This window comes from Camelus ferus, chromosome 11, assembly GCF_009834535.1.
Source record: "Camelus ferus isolate YT-003-E chromosome 11, BCGSAC_Cfer_1.0, whole genome shotgun sequence".
Taxonomy (NCBI): Eukaryota; Metazoa; Chordata; class Mammalia; order Artiodactyla; family Camelidae; genus Camelus; species Camelus ferus.
In genome coordinates, this window is record NC_045706.1 from 75,051,760 (window position 1) to 75,069,231 (window position 17,472).

Consider the following 17,472-nt stretch of genomic DNA (forward strand, 5'->3'; position numbering starts at 1 on the left):
TTTTAGTTGGCAAATGGATGGATTTATGGAGAAATATATTCAGACTCATCTAAAGTTCAGCCATTAATGAAGCCATATAAGCTGTTATCTGAAAAGGTGAGGTGTTTATTTTGTTTTATTATATTTTGGGCTATACAGTTTTAATTCGAGGGGGAGAGTCTTTTCTTTGCTATGGAAATTTCTTACTAAAATGTCTTCCTTACTTTGAATATACTGTTTTTACCTTTTCTCAAAGGTCCCAGTTTTTATTTTTTATCCTTTGTCTTTTTCTCTGCAGTCCCCTTTTTTGTCAGTATTTAATTGGTTATTTTCTTCCCTATTTAATATTTTTCTGTTTCTTTTAGATTTTTATTCCTCTCCTATATTTTTAAGAACTTTAGAAAATTTTCTTAAGAGTTTTTTGATGAGGAATAATGAGGTAATCTATTTTGATACACTTATTACTTGTTTTTCATGTATCTTACTTCTTTGGAGAGAAATCAAGATCTCAGTAAATCTAGTGAAAAGAATTTTCTAGCTTGGTGCTTAGGAAGGAAGTTACTTCTCTGTTTATTCAGATGGTAGAGAAGCCTTCAAGCACGTGCCATACAATCTGGCACTTTTTCCTAATTGTGTTTCTCCTTTCTAGTTTCTGTCTGAAGAACCAGGAGCTGGGAAACTAAAGGGAATTAACCTCATGTTTAATAAGCTAGGATCCCTCTTAGAAGCCAGACTCCATCTCAGCTCACACTCTGCTCTTCAGAATTTTTACTTTCCTTTTTTATTTTTAAATGATGACAATCAAAAAATTTTAAGTGAAGGCGGAGTATTTCAGAACAAAGCATTAAATACTTCTTTTATTTAGGTTCATAATGCCCCACCCTTTTCTTTCTCTTTTTTTTTCTTCTTTTGCTTTTTCTTTCTTTTTCTGTTCTTTTCTTTTTTGTTTTTGTTTTTGTTTCTAGGAAAAAGAAATTTATCGCTGGCCAATCAAAGAATCTTTAAAAACTATGCTGGCTTGGGGGTGGAGGATTGAAAGGACACGGGAGGGAGACAGCATGGCCCTTTACAACCGGACTCGTCGCATTTCTCAGACAAGCCAGGTGAGGGTCACGGTGTTGGCTGCATTGTTCATGTTCTTTTGAAGTAATTCCAATAGTTCATTTGATTACTATGTTTTCCAAAACAGCTCATTTGAAAATTCTGAGGATAAACATAAAATTTAGAAGAGGGGAAAATTCTGTTCCTTTGTCTTTACTTTTACGTGCATTTAAGTCTTGGTTAACGCACTGGAATTTTGTATATCATGTCGTGCGTCTGACAGTGTATAAAGAAGTCCCCAGTGACAGAGTCTTGAAGTTGCACTCATGAAGGGTGTAGCATGTGTTCCTCACCTCCAATTAGGTCGTCTGGAGAGCTGGTCTCCTTTCCTAAGCTTGGTTCTTAGGATCTGGATCTGAAACCTTCATGGATGTTCCATTTGAGTGAGCCCGGGCACCTGCCCACCGACGCAGAGAGGATGTGCAGCCGGCCAGGCAGAGCCGCCGTCATAGGGCACATCCCTGGTCACTTCAGGGAGGTCCTGCCAGCCAGGTCCCAGCTCGGCCTGGCTGTGGGGCTCAGTGCTCTGATGGGAGAGAGAGGACAGCCTTGACCCAGAGGACCTAGGGGTCAAGGTGGGGACCAGATACCAGCTGGCCCTTTCATTTCCCCTGGGAGCTAAACTTGCCATTGTCCCTTTTCAGACTGCTTGGGTCACTGTGTTTGGTTTAACCAAAGGAGTAGATTGATTATTGCCATTTTACAGATAACATTTTTGAAAAAAGAAAATGAAGGGACTGAAAGTCTGTGCTCCACCTGCTTTGTATTTGGTATATACTGTTAAATAGATTAAGTGTGGTACATAAGCTAAATACGATTTGCAGATATTTTACGTTAAATTCTCTCAAGTATCATGAAGGTGGAAGCTATAAAAGCACATTTTACCTTTTTATCATGTGTGCACACATTTCTCGCTAAATTATACTCTGCTTTAATCTGTTTGAGCAAAGATTGAGCACAAACTGAGTTCCAGGCAGTAGGAATACAAAGATAACAAGAGCCAGTCCTAACCACTCACAGTTTGGTCTTAGAGACAGACCTCCTACAGCAGTACGGTTTAGGCTGGTGGTCTGCGCAAGATACGCGGAGTGCAGAGAATGTTACGATCTCTTTTTTTCCTATAGGTTATATAGGAAATAAGGAAATTATCAGATATGGAAGTAGCTTGAAGCTTTGCTAGGAAACATGGGGTCGATTTTCCCACTCCCCTTGACAGCAAAACCATGTGCTCTAATTTAAAGTTGCGTGTATTGAATGAGAGCTTACCCAGTGAGACAATACTGGTGCCAGTCCTCTCAGCCAGCACTGAAGGCTAGAAATAGTAGGAGGCAGACCAGAAAAGAGGTCGTCTATTAGCCGGAAAAACCGGGCCTGTGTACCCCGGCAGGAGCACAGCCCGGGGTGTGGGGGTGTGGGGGGGCGGGGAAGGGCAGCAGCGGGGTGGGGGTGGGGGCTCCATCTTCCTGTTCCTGCCTCCCCACACCTCTTCCCTGGCCCTGCTGTCAGCGCGGGCGGGCAGGGCGGCCTGCTGAGCGTGCCTCCGCCTGTCCTAGCTCTAGACTTCTTCTAGAATGCCAGGGAGGTGAGAGAGCCAAGGGCCAAACCACCGTTCTAGCCATGCTCACCTGGAGAGGAAATAACTGGTAGAGTTCACGCTTTTGCAGGTAACCCATATGGAAACTTCACGAGCTCCACAGTGGTGTGGGGTCACGTCAGATAGAGAATTTCATTACAGATTTAATAAAGTGATTCTAAAACATCGAAAATTCTTACAGACTCTGTAAATTGTAATGCATAAGCTATAACCAATCCATCTTCAGAAAAGGATTACCTTTTCTTTAAAACCCCAGCAAAATCATAATTATGTTTTGCTGAATTTCAATCGACCTTTCTCAAGATTGCTTAAAAAAACTGTGTATTTCCTCTCTTCCTTACTCCCCCTTAGCTCCTAAGGTAGCTCTCAGTGCCCATTAAACCCTCAGTGAGCACTATTAACCGATACCTGTGTAACCATCTCTTAAGTCTTACTGATCTGTAGAGATAAGTGTGATGTACGACACACACTGTTAAGGCCCCTCCATCACTTCACAATGCGAGGAGGTGCTTATGCCCAAGGCACCGAGGCAGAGTGTACAGATTCAGAGGGACGGCTCTGGAGGGGGACCGCTGGACTTCAGTCCTGGGACCACTGCTTCCTAGAAATGTACTTCATCTGTTTGCCTCAGTGACGGCAACTCTTATTATTATCACCATTATTTAAACATTTTTAATGCCAGAGAGCATTTCTTCAAAGGTAGATAAAGCCTTTATTTAGTTTGTAGTACATTGACCTTTTAGTAGTGAAAAAAATAGGAATATTGGTATCAGTGTCAGAAATGCAGAGTAACAAACGCCACAAATACACTTACAATCCTTGTTATTTTCACTCCACTGTTCTTTAAACATAAACCAACATTATCTGAAATGTTAAAATCATTTCTTAATTGCTAACCTTAATTATATTGTTTGATAATAATTTCGCCAGACTTCTCAGTGTCTTTTCCACTCTGCATTACTGATTGCCCAAGTGATTACAAAGATGCTTTCCATGGTGTAACAGGTACACTCCTTTACTTGGGTAAATGGGGGAGCACTTTTTGCGGCATCCCTGTGTAGCGGGGACCGTCAGTGGAGGTGCTGAGATGGCGTGTGGATGTGGCTCTGGAGCTAGATCTACTCCGCTTCCTCCCTCTGCGCTCAGCCCGCCCTCGGTCAGGTGTAAGTGCCACTGCACAACCCAGCGAGGCCGGGCACGGCCTGTCTGGGTCAGACCCTGGCCTCACCACGGAGTCACCAGCTTCTTTGTGAGCTTGGGCAAGCTGCTCAACCTCTCTGTGCTGCAGTTTTCGCTTTTTTAAAATGAAGCAGACAAGAGCATCTAATTTAAAAGATGGCTGTGAGGATTAAATGTTGTAATGCTTATAAATCACTTAAAAGAATGACGATGTTAGACCTAATTATGATCATTGTTATCTTTTGTGGCTCAGTAGCATTATGAATGTCTTTTGTTTGCCGTGAACAGCACATGAATCATGATTCCAGGGAATTTACCACTCGATTAGGCCCTTGTAATCTGCGTGTGAAGATAGCATGTGGGCATGGGTGAAGCCAGTGACGGCCTGGTAGGGTGTAGACTAGAGAGCACAGATACCGGTGGGGTCAGCAGTGACAAGATGCTCGTTAGAGAGGGGCTGAGTGGCTGTGTTTCGACTTCTTGGTGGTCATCTCTCAAGTCAGCCTAAAAGGAGAACGTTTCTCACAACTTCAAGCATATTCCACAGGTTCTGAGTAATTCCTTACTTACTCCCCAATTTTAATTTATTTTCTTATATCTGGCTTTTATTACATACGTATGGTATAAACTATTTAACAGATTTTAAAATTAGCCTATAACCTGAGAAGGAAAGGAAGATGGGAGTGAAACTCTGGAACGTGTTTTCCATCTTGAACTGAAAGGCAGGCCAGGACAGAGGCATGACTCATTTCTTCTTTAAGCAGACGTTTACTGAGCACCTGCTGTGTTCTGTGCACTCTGTCAGCTTTTCAGATGGGTCAGTGAACAGAATAGACCAAAACCTCTGCTCTCATGGAGCTGACATGCCAATGGGGAAAGTAAGTGATAGAAGTAAATGACATACTAGGTCAAAATATATTAAATGTTATGGAAAGAGAAGACGGCGTGGAAAAGCAGGTTGTGCGTGCATGGGCGGGGGAATTGGACGGTATTTGGGGGTGAGCTGCAGTTTTATACAGGGTTATCAGTAGATTTCATTGAGCTGATAAATTGAACAGACTTGAAAGTGGTGAGGGAGTTACACGTATTTGGGGGAAGAATGTTCCAAGTCATGCACATGAATGCTCTGAGTTGGAAGTGTGGCCTGGGACATGAGGGTCAAGGAAGCCAGGGAGGTTGGAGCTGAGTGAGTGACAAGGAGACGGGGAGATGGGAGGAGGGGGTCTCAGGAGCCAATCAGGTAGCACTCGGGGGACATTTTAAGACATTTGATAAGTGCTTTGGAGTCAGAAGGAATTACTTTAAAACCTTGTTTCTACTGTTGACTACACGATATGACTGTTAGAGGTATTTAATTCTGAACCTTTTTTTTCTCAGTTTAAAATGGCAAAAAGGAATATCTACTTTTCAGAGTTGTAAAGATTAAATGAGATAATCTATGTCCCTTGAAAATAACCATTCACATGGTGGTTGATGTTTGTTATGTTATTATTGCCAGTAAGGTGAGAGTTAATTAAATTCAGAGATGGTATGTATTCCAGGTTAACTTGAAATTCTACAAGACTGGCCAGTCTTCTGATTTCTGTGTATGTAAAGGAAAGAAATGGGTCATGCAAAACACGAAAATAATCTATCTCTGAATAAACAAATATTTACTTGTGTTCTTTAAACCAGCTTCAATAACTTACTCCAAAGCTAAAAGGACATAAATTTCTGTCATATAAGGAACAAGGTCAAAGAAGGTATTAAATACTGAAAATTTTATTTTAAGGACAAATAAAGGTATCGCTATCAGCTCTGTTCTATTCATTCATTCAACAAAATTTGCATGGAGTCTAATACTTTTTAAATTAGTTTTAAGGCATGTTTGCCGTATTTCATTATCGATGAGATTGGGAATCAGTTTGTAATCCTAAAGTTGATGAGAGATGGCTGGGGCCTGACTCTGAGAATACTGAGATGAATAGGCCTGCAGATTTTACAGTGGAAAGGTTTATAACTCAGGGAATAACATAATGAGTATTTGGAAATATAATTCCAACAACTGAGTAGAGAATGAATCAGAGGAGGAGACTGAAGGCAGACATACAGACTCCTCAGGAGGAGATTGTATACATCCCACAGAACAAAACAAAAACCTTGAATACCTGAGTTAGGGCAAAGACCATGGCGATGGAGGGAGGTGGTGTACCCCAGAGAGACTTTGCGGAAGAGACAGGACTGACTGATGGAGGAGGCGGGTGAGGAGATGTGTTCAGAGGTGGTTGCCGTGGACCTGGACTGGGCCGCCAGGTGGGAGGGGCGTGTTAGGTGAGGTAGGAGCACAGCCGTGCCGGGGGCAGGAGGGAGACAAGGAGAAAATAATGCTTTTGATTTTAGCCATTGTGTTAGGCAGAGTTCTGGCTTCCAAACAGGATTCCCAGTGGCTGGAATCTTCGTATACTTCATATATGTCGCTTTCCTTGGGCTTTGTCAGTGTGATTGCATTTGCCAGTGTGATCAAAGTTAATGACCCTGAGAGGGGAGAGGTTGTACTGAATTATTGGTGGGTCCAGTGTAATCAGAAGGATTCTTAATGTGGGTTAGAAAAGACAGGGAAAACATTCGTCCTTACAACTTCTAGAAAGGACATAGCCCTGCTGATACCTCGAGTTTAGCTAATTGAGCCGAGTCAGACGTCTCCTAGTTTATGATGTTTTCAGCCAATTTCCCACGATTGCTTCCAGCAGCAGTAGATTAATACACGTATGGAGTCCCCAGATGGAGATGGTGATGAATGGTTGAAAATTGACATCTAGAGCACAGGAACAATACTAGGCTAGATCAGTTAATTTTTAGTTTTTAAAACGTGGTTGATGAATGAAATATTTAAAGTAGATGTGGACACCGAAAAGGCTGTTTACAGCTGAAGAGTGAAGCAGAAAGCCACAAGTAGTGAAAGGCAATTTATGGAAGAGGAGGCAGAGAAGGGACCGGAGAAAAAAGAGGTGGAAGAGGAGAACGGGGGTGGGAGGGGCGGTTCCCGGCATTTGTGGAATTAACGAGGCGGCTGGCCAGCAGTGGTCAGCAGTGTCCAGCCTAGAAGGACCAGTTTGATGGCAGCTGGAAAGAGGACTTGAATTGAGCACCTTGCAAACTGATAACATGAGAGAGGGCAGTTGTGGGCCGGCGAGTGCTGAGGTAAGAGCTGTGCTGCGCTATGTTGAGGGAAGGAGGAACGAGAGAAGACAGCCTGAGTTGGAGCCCTGCCTGCTCAGAGCTTTAGCTCTGTGGCCTTGGGTGAGTCTCAGTTTTCTTACAAGGGCACTTAAAGGAGAGAAAATGTGATTTTATTACACATTCTATTCTCAGTACTGGCACAGAAGCCAAGGTTCAGTCAAAACTGACCAGTCTGTTGCGTGTAGCCCATGAGAACATTATGGTAGCATATAGGACAACCCCTCTGTGTTCTATAGGCCCGGATCTGAGCCATTTGGTACCTTTGATTTGGGTTTTGGTTTTGTTCTTTTTGGTGGGGGGCAGGTAATTAGGTGTATGTATGTATGTATGTATTTAATGGAGGTGCTGGGGATTGAACCCAGGACCTCATGCATGCTAGGCATGTGCTCTACCCCTGAGCTGTACCCTCCCATTTGTACATTTTATTTTGGTTTTTTGCTTACCCATGTCTAACAAGAGAATATACACAATTACGAAATATATCAAGATAGAATTTCAGACTTGAAAGCATGAGCCAGAGTTCGTTTCTGTCGTACACTTTCACGTACTAAGCCACGGGAGAAGCGAGGTCAGAGCTCCGGACAGTAAGTGAATCCTTCTCACAGTTGTGGGAAGACAGGTTGCATTCTTGAAATGCCGAAGTTGACATGCTAAGGAAGCCCTCTGGTTATCGAGGCTGTCATTGTAAATCACTGAGTACTCTATGATGTGCTCTTAAAGATAAGAAGTTGGTTATATTTTATCTTACTGTTTGGCTCTTAAAGACGTTTATAAATACCGACCTCTTAGATTAACTACTGTTTGTGTGAGGAGAAGTAAATTTCATTGCAGCCAATTAGAATTTGTAAGAAACTCAAGAATTCAGTTATCCTTTGACTAAGCTAATATTTCGGAATCGTGGACTCACTGCATAATTTGTTGAATTCTGATCATTAGCTTTCAGGATTGGCAAGCCCTAAGATATTGGGATGTGTTAGTCAATCATAAATAATTGTCAGATGCCCAAATACAATTTAATCTGCTAGATGTGCTTGCAAATCAGTCTGTGTAGCTACTTGCCAGTCTTATCTAAAGAAATGTTACATTTGGAAGTATGGCTTATATTTCCAGAGTATTTCTTGAATCCCTCTCCACTGGGTTGTGTAATGAGATGCTTTTTTTCCCACAAATTATTTAGGTTTCTGTGGATGCCGCCCATGGGTACAGCCCCCGAGCCATTGACATGAGCAATGTTACACTATCTCGAGATCTACATGTAAGTACTTTTAACTTTTAAAAATATTCGGCAAATTTCATTAAAAAAAAATTATGCTGTAACACTTCCCTGCATAGATGTAACAGCATGAATTGTTTGAATGTGGTGACCCTATAAAGGGTCCATGGAATTTACAGACTATGAACCCTAGTCCCTTAATTCTGTGAAAGGTGATAGAACTTTTTCTGGGGTGTTTCCTCCAAATAACATTTTCTTTAAAGATCATACCTGTGTAAAAGTCCCCATGTGATCAAGTATCTGTATGTGAGAAGAGGCTGGACCAGTAACTTGTTATGCTCTGCCTGGATCACCTTAATGACTCCTTAAATAAGATGTATTTTAAGTTGTCTATCCAGGGAAACCAATGGCATTTTGCTTCCTCCAGCCCTAGTTTTATCCATTCCCCTTTGTCACGAAGGAGCCCACTTTGAAACTGACTTGAGTGAAGGATAAAACGTATTGGCATGGAACATGAGTCAGTGGGTCAGTAGAAAAAGCAGACTGTGACACTGGCAGTGTTAGTATATTGTTCCAAGAGAACTAAGTATATGAAGATAACAATCTGTGGGTTATTAAACTGTGTGGCTTGCCCTTTGTCATTGCTCTGGGATGAATGTATTAAAATGACACAGTAAACTTGAAAGTCACCAGTGAAAGGAATCTTAAAGACACTCCTATCAAAATCCAAAGGCCACAAGCATTGGTGAGGTCTCCTCCCAGGCTCCTCACCTTGTTTGGGGCAGACCTTGGTGTAGCCTATTCCTCTGGTGTTCTTTGCATTCATTGTTCAGTAAGGATTATGTCATCCTTTAAAGCTTTGGAAACTAAAATAAGAACTTGTGAATAAAAATATTTTCAAAATCCATAGCTGATTTGAAGTTTAATTATTAAATCAGTAAAATATGTGTCTTTACACATTGTAAACAATGACCATTCCCATGAAATCACCCCTGCTGTTTACTACTCTGTAATTTCACAAATCATTAGAACCCCCTGAAATTCAGATTCCAAATAAGAAGTAGCTGTGTTTAGTGATCTTCTGATGTATTTTAGCACTAACACTCAGATTTATTCTTTTCAAGCATGTTTTGATGTTAGTCTGTTGGAAAATGAAGTTATCCTTTTCTAGTATCCTTTTAAAGTTACTCAGTTGCTACATATTTTGTTAATTTAAGGCGATGGCAGAAATGATGGCTGAAAACTACCATAATATATGGGCAAAGAAAAAGAAGCTGGAGCTGGAGGCCAAAGGTAAGATTTTCTAAAAATCTTCATTAAAAAACAGCACAAGTTTGACAACATGAATACATGCTGAGGATACAGTGGTCTTTTTAGCGTGAGACCTCTTCCTGCCGTTCTTGGAGCGGTTCAGCTATGGCTGTGACGGGTCTCAGGGTGGAAAGTCCAGTTTCCTGACTGCTGGTGTATATTTCCTCATGCCTCAGGATCTTGATGGCGCCCTCTTGCCCATTGTAGCGTGTAGGTGTCTGTACTTCTTTTCCTCGTACCTGAGGTGTCCTGTTCATTACCTGGACCCTCCCTCACTGATTTCCAGCCCTGCTGAAATACTTCTCTTACTCATTTCCTTCAATCTCAGGCCCCAGGCGCTTTGTTTTATTATTTAGTCCAATTATGTTATTGTCTCTTACATGCTTTTGCTTGCTCTTTTCTGCTGTTTTTAATACTAAAATGACCTAATATTCTTAGTCATTTCTTAAATCTTTTCTTAATTTATTAAGAAAAGTATTTTTATGAATATAAATACATGTTTGCATAGTTTCTTCAATTTAATGCATCCTGTACTGATGATCTCCGTTGTTACGTATTCAGCATTAGTTTATACACATGTTGTTTATAGTGTGTGTGCGCGTGTGTGTGTGTGTGAGAGTGTGGGCGCTCTTTAGTTAGTACTTCCTATGTGGGTTTCTTTCCCCCCATTAGAATGTAACGAGTTCAGGGCCACAGATCCTATTAATTTTGTCATCCTTATTGTACGGTTCTGGACACCAGGAAGCTCTCTCTTTCTTACTTATTGATACAGGTAAGAATGTAGAGGGAGGTAATTTTGAAGGGTGGGGATATTTCATAATGAAAGGAATAGCTGTAGTGTTGGAGGATGGTACCAGACAGCAAGCACTAGGAAACAGAGTAACACAAATTAGAACTGGTCACAGAAACAGAGGGGGTTCCATGTACCAAGACTGCCTATTCCTGAATTTGGCTCAGGGCTAGGCCTGTTTTTCTAGACACATTCCATAAACGTTTGGGAAATGAGTGATCAATTGTTTGGCCAGCTGACGGATGGATGCATGGGTGGGAGGGTGGGTGGGTAGCTGAGTCATGGAGTCGTAGGTTCTTTGCTTAGTGACGTTGTCGAAGGGGCATTGTCCGCGTGGTTAGTAGACAGTCACTGTTGGTTACGTGAGCAGACTGCATGAGGAAATCCTGTTCTTTTCCTCCAAGTATGTTTTAGGCACTGTGGTTTGGGTAAAATTAAAGGTAAGAAGCAGTTACCCTACTACTTCTCTTGTAAATAAGTGTGCTAGAAAATCATCATTATTCTTTAATTTCTGGGCCAGCCTTTAGGTGACCTGCAGTCAGAGTTTCCAGTAAAGCACATGGCTCGTCAATGCGGCATCCACACCCCTGCATCCGGCTTGCGTTGGTCCAAGTTCATAGCATGTTCATCGTGGGGGGACAGCACAGTCGCAGCAGGCTGAACAGTGAGGTGGTGAAATGAGAGACTGAGTTGTTTGGCACTAAAACAGCTGGCCCCTAAGGAAGGTGTTGAAATATACAACCCTGAATCTCGGCTTTTACATTACTGGGACCAGCAGAGGAGAGAAATGAGTCTTGGAGTCAGAGACAGGCTGGAGACGGTGGACGGTTTCAGGACAGAAACCACAGGTGTCTTTTCTCCCCTGTGTTCTCTCCCTGAAGGCTTTGGCAGCCACCTTATGTCCTTACGTCTCTGTTCCTGCTTCCAAAAACGATCTGGGTGGGAGTGTGGGAGGTACCTGCCGCCTACCGCATGTCTTGGTACTGGTGGGGGTTGTGTGTGGTGGGAGGGGAGAGATGAGAATGGCAGGAGAGAAGCCGGGGAGCAGGAAAAGGACACAACTTAGAGCCCTTGAGCCACTCTGACGCCTCGACAGACAAGAGCATCCTGCTAAGGCTGCCCACTTAGGCTCCAGCCCCTCCAGGCTCTTCTGTCACCCCGACATCTGTGTGCAGAAGATGTCTCTGCTTTAGAAACGTCTGGAGAAAATCTCCTCCTCTGCTCTCCCAGGTTGTCTGCCCTCCCATGCCCTGTCCATCCGCTTTAGGAATCTGGAAGAGCTTGGGGGAAATCAGGCAGTTTAAGGAGTATATCATTAATAGAATAGAGGAGTGAAAGTCCAGAAAATATTACCCATGCTCCCCGGTGAGTGAGGGATGTGAAGACCTAGCCGTCCTTTTGTCCATTTTTCCCGTGATCACACCACGTACTTTAGGCTGTGATGATCTGTCATGAAGCCTAGGATGGTTCTGGTATCCAGCAGTTTGACCCTTTTGCATGAGTGAATTCACAAGGCAGAGCTGTACATTTGAGGCAGCAAGCATCCCAGGAATTACTGCAAATTCATCTCCTCTCAGGTTGGGTTGGCTCCTTACCGCCCTCCCATGCGTATGTCATCCGCAATCAGATTATAAATGAGCTAGGTGAGGGTTGAGATCAAGGTCGTCACCCTGCTGTTAGGTGGCACAGCTAAGGACATCTTTTTCCAGTCTGCTGGCTGACTTCCAGGTGCCCACCTGTCTTGTTCAGAAGGGCTTTAAACTCAGAGGGTACTTTGCGTTCTTAGGATTTTTGAAGTTTAGACTTTATCCTCTCTCTGTCTCTTTCTCACTCTCCCCGCCGCCCTTTACCTATTAGTGTCTGACCCCGAATCATCGTGGGTTACAAATTTAGTTGCCCGTTTCTCTAGGACTAAACGCCATAGTGGAATTCAAAATGGGTAATGATTGCAAGGTGATTATGTGTTTTATAATTTTTTTTCATGAACTATGCTGTTAAATTATACCTGTGATTATGAAAAAAGTCAGCTTTATTCCCAGCGGATTTAGTAATATAGTCTCTGTCCTCCTTGCAGCTCACAGACTATTAGTATTACCTTCTGGCAGTTGGGTTATACTGACAGTTGTGTTCTGTTCTAATTGTGTTTTTGTATCAAAAATAACTGATGGCTCCTCAGGGTGCCCTGTCGGTGTGGGAGCTCCTGACTGTCCCTGTGTGTTTGTGATGGAATAGTGTCACCTAACGGCCGTGAGATTCAGTGCCTGATTGCATCTCTGTAGATGGCACTCAGTCAAGGCAAGCACTAGGAAAACATGGCATTTTCTCCTTTGTCTTTTTGTTTGCTTACTCCCTATGCAGGCCGGATTCAACGTTTATGATTGTTTTGGGAGCCCGTGGCTTAACCCCGTTGGACATGGATTTAACAGGGTCTATGCTGTCATAATAATTCAAACAAAACAGTTATTTTCCATTTTTTTTTTTCTAGAGTTCCCTTAGTAGTTTTATTTCAGGGAATTTCAGCATCCCATGTGAAATATATTCCTGTGCATGTTTTATAAACTCTAAATTTGGGGCCTACCAAGCTATTCATTTTGCTGCCGCTTTAATAGGATTCTTTGTATCAGATCTTTATATCTGGAATTACCAGTGCATTTTTTTTGGAAATTTTTATAATTTTTATAAAAGCTTTTACAAAATTTATTATTTTATAAATGCTTTTATCTTTATTAGTTTTTAAAAATCTAAATACTTTCTATAATTTTTAAATCTAAAGCATATTTTAAATACTTCTTACTAGAAACCTAGATTCTTGCCAGATTTTTAAATCAATTAAGTACATATGTTACTTCTATTAGATATTTAAGAGAACTAACTCTTAAAGAAGACAAAATAGAACTCTGTCAAATATCTAATAAAAGTAATGCATGTACTTGATTGATTAAAAAATTTGGCAGCCTGAGTATGAGTTTTGTGTATTTAGAAATAATGTGACTACAGAGTACTCTGTGATCTGTTAGACACAGTAAAACTTCCAGACTTAAGACATTTTTTTCTCTTCTCTCTGTGGGGTAGAAAAATGAAGCATGTTGCGTGAAACATGCCTTATAATTTTATTAGATCCAGCTGTGCGTGTTTCAGTGCCGATTTACACTCTGTGCTGGGTTCCTTTCTTGTGTGATAGCAGAGTCATTGGCACTCAATGTTACAAACGCTTGTATGTTCACGTTTTAATTGCCTCTTGAAAGGCATGTACACAGTCTTTGAACAGGTTTCCTAGATTAACTGGAGCAGTAAACTCACTAGAGAGGGAAGCGTCCTCTGTGCTCTGTGTCTGATTAGAGGAACCAGAAGTTCTGCAGCGCGGTCCTATTCTACATGCAGCCGTTTCTCATTTCAGATCATTCTTTAAGTTTCTAATTACTAAATTAAATTTCTAATTTAACTTTGTAATTGCTATGCTGTATTTTCGTCTTGACGTCCTCTTAGGAGGTGGAAATCATCCACTGCTGGTTCCCTATGACACACTGACAGCCAAAGAGAAAGCCAAGGACAGGGAGAAAGCACAGGACATCCTCAAGTTCCTGCAGATCAGCGGGTATGCTGTGTCCAGGTAAGGCACACCTGCTCCAGGTACACGTTCTGTTATGAGCCTGAATATTTAAACATCCTGTCAGATGTAATGCTGCGAGTGCACTCACTCATCTGTTTTAAGTCTTAGAGCTACTGTTTAGTATGTTCAGAATACACGACTGAGTTCCTTACACTCCTTATGCTAAGCCCCCGTCCATCACTCAGGAAACTCCCTAGGCAAAAATGACTCACTGCTTTTCTAAACACACATCTTATTGCATAGTGAGTTACTTAGCACAGTTTTATGTCAGATGCAAAGTGTTCCTTAAAAATTAAATCTCGTTTTTGTTTTTAGCAACAAGAATATCTAGCCTTCCAAATTTATCTGTATTTATATTGCTGTATATAAAATGTTAAATACACCTCCATATACAGATATTCAACAAGACTTCCCATAGTCTTTGTAGACGTTGGTTTCCATTTTTCATTTTTGCTGTTCTAGAGGCTTCAAGGACCTGGAATTGGACACACCTTCTATTGAGAAACGATTTGCCTATAGTTTCCTTCAGCAGCTCATTCGCTATGTGGATGAGGCCCATCAGTATATCCTGGAGTTCGGTAGGTGCCATAGTGCTATGGCTGACAGCCCAGTTTTGTGATTCTTGACACGTACAGCCTCAGGGTATAGAACAGCATAGACCCGGGGCCGCTTATGTTGTGTCCCCACACGGTGTGCACCCTCTCTGTCGTCCCAGTGCTGACTTCAGTATGGAAGTCAAGAGGCAGACTCATTTTTAAGGATGAGTAGATTTTTAGAACTCTAAAAGAAAATCTAACATAACTTTTTTCTCCTTAAAATGTTTATTGGCATTGATTTTTTTCATTTTGAAAGAGACATTGGATGGACATCAACATTTAAGGTACAGTTAAATCTTTCCTTATGAAATTAATTGCTCTGCTCTTAAAAACAAAACAAACAGACAAAAAAACCTAAACTCAAACTCTGTGGTTTCCCAGATTTCTAGACACTGTAAAGGCCTTGAGGTTAGTCTGTGTAGGGACACACATTTGTATTGGAGTGTCTGCAGTGCGGAATACTTTATTGTCCTCTTAGGGTCAAAGGGAAGACCTCATCCCCGGCGGCTCAGCGCCAATCAAGTACAAAAAGGACTCTTTATTTCAAGCCTTAGATTCAGAACAGATCATCAAAGCAGCCTCCTCTCACTTCTCTTACTTTGTAATTGTCCTCAGCATCTCTGAATTAAAATTCAAGTTGTTAATTCCTCACCTTCCTGTCAAGTCACCTTGCAGCCACTGGTTGGTGTTCAGATGTAAACTTTGATCCTTTTTGAAAGAGAGTTTGATCCTTTTTGAAAACCAGTGTGCTCCGCAGGTGGTGAGCTTCTTCCTTTCTTTTCCACTTGGAGGTTCTGTTTCTGGTTTTGTTTTTTGTTTTTTAACCTTCATGCTTTCTGCTTTCAGCCCCTTCCCTCAGGGCCCATAGTCCTAGGTCCCTTAGCAACACATCAGCAGCAACTCCCGCCCCCCCCCTCCCCATCCCAGCCAAGGCTCTTTGTGCTGCAGTTTTCTTCGGATTTATAGTTTTCAGCGCAGCATCAGATTAAAGTTTATGGAAATTCAAGCTCTTGTATTTGCCTGTTCTTGGCCCCTCGTATCCCAAATATGTTAACGATTTTCTAGTTGAGTGTCGTGCTCTTAAACCTCCCTCTTTCAACCTGCCCCTTTATCTACAGTCCAAATGCTGTGTTTTTACTCTCTTCTTAACTGTCTTTTCCACAAAGGCCAATGATACAAACTAATTTATCATATGCAGTCTCTTTGTAACTCATCCCACAATATTTTTTTAAAAATATGGTAGTCATCCTGACTTGTAGCCAAATTAGTCCGAATGGAATTTGAACAAAAAAGAAGAATGAGGCCCTGGTGAGTTTTTGAAGCTTTTATGTACAAAGTTAAATATTGAAATTTCAAATCCCCATTGTAAGTATCTGAATGCATAGCAACTCTGGGGTTCAGCCTTCTTTTTGGCAAGAGAGAGGAGAAGAGGGAAAAAGTGATCATTTGGAGAAGGGAACAAGGAAAAGAAAAACATTTTTCTTTAACCTTTGTTTGGATGGCAGAGACACAACTTTGAAGGGGAAAATGTGGTTAGGCCTTAATCACCCTGTATTTAAGTTTCTGAATAAACCTCCCGGGACAGTGTCGGTGCACAGGGAGTGGCGAGAAGCTCACTACAGGCAGCTTGCACCCGCTTCACACATTGGCTTTCTACAGCGTAGAGAAGATCTTACAAACAAATTCTGGGGAGAAAGGAAGGCTAGATTAATATAGAGCCCAACAAAATTAGCTGTTTTTTCCAAACAGCTGCTGATGTTCCCTGTGCGTTTTTCAGGTGGTTTTGACGGGCAGTTAAGGGTGTACTTGACATCAACTAGAGAAGCAAGTACAGCTGAGGCTGTTTAACCGCCATTTACTTTAGTTTTCATTTTTCACTGTTACTAAAAAATAAAACCTCTACAACACCTCCTTCTTTCATCTTTTACTTTATCGCCTTTACAGCTCATCTTTAGTGTATTTATTTTTAGACGCAGGCTAATGGTGACAGTGAAGGTAGGCATGCGCCTCTTTATAATTTTTGTGTTTTATCATAGACCATATTCTCTCCGAAAGTTCTCACATTTTCCACATAAGCATTATTCTTAAAATGTATAAAGAAGGGAAAGATATTTCCTACGTAATTCTTTAGCATTTTAGCAGCCTTAGCTAGGTACAAAGTTCTGTCTGGATAGAATGTATACGAGAAAGCCCCTTAGATGGATCCAGGCGTTTCGCATGACGATGCTTGAGAGAGGTTAATGCCCAAATGTTGAAAAATGAAATGTGCCAGAGTTCAAAAGCCATTACTCTCTTCTGCTTATTCATGGGAAGAGCGCTGTCTGAATTTATAAAATATTACCTAAGTTCTCTAAAAATTACCCTAAATTTATATCTGAGGCTTCATAAAGCGTATTTCAAGTTGTTTTTATTTCTGTTTGCTGTAGAACTTATTCAAACAAAAGTCAGTTTGATTCTTAAAAGATACGAAAGCTCTGCTTACACATTTTTCTAAAACTTTGTATCCAGTTCTGAAATTTTTAGCTCTCCAGTCTGTTCTGCATCTCTTCATGGTTATTATGGTTTGCTCCCTCTTCTGTATGCATGAAACCTCCTCTGTATGCATGAGGGCGCTAAGAAAGGCCGCCTTCTAAGCTAAACGCATTAGGTCAGTCAGTTCTTAACCTTGAATTCATTGTCTGCGCCACAGGGAAAATGCAGGTGTTTGTGCTTTGCTTAGGGAAATTCTCTTTTGACACCGCTGAACTTCTCTGTTCTTTAGCAGAATGTTAATTTTCCAACCTAGTGTCACAGTTGTGAGCCTTGCTCTTGCCACAGGCGCTGGCTTCCTGCAATTTTTCCGTTGGTCTATTAATACTGAAAGCTTGAACTTTCAGTCAC

The 17,472-nt window shown here is 41.6% G+C and overlaps 1 protein-coding gene across 1 annotated transcript in view; it reads left to right on the plus strand.

Annotated features, from left to right (window-relative positions):
- Window positions 1-17,472, plus strand: part of RYR2 (ryanodine receptor 2) — a 543,213-nt gene that overhangs the window by 402,830 nt on the left and 122,911 nt on the right. The window contains exons 55-60 of the mRNA XM_032491926.1: window positions 7-96; window positions 945-1,082; window positions 8,250-8,327; window positions 9,503-9,578; window positions 13,873-13,996; window positions 14,459-14,574. Of these exons, the coding sequence (XP_032347817.1) occupies window positions 7-96; window positions 945-1,082; window positions 8,250-8,327; window positions 9,503-9,578; window positions 13,873-13,996; window positions 14,459-14,574 (622 nt within the window). The remainder of the gene's footprint in view (window positions 1-6; window positions 97-944; window positions 1,083-8,249; window positions 8,328-9,502; window positions 9,579-13,872; window positions 13,997-14,458; window positions 14,575-17,472) is intronic.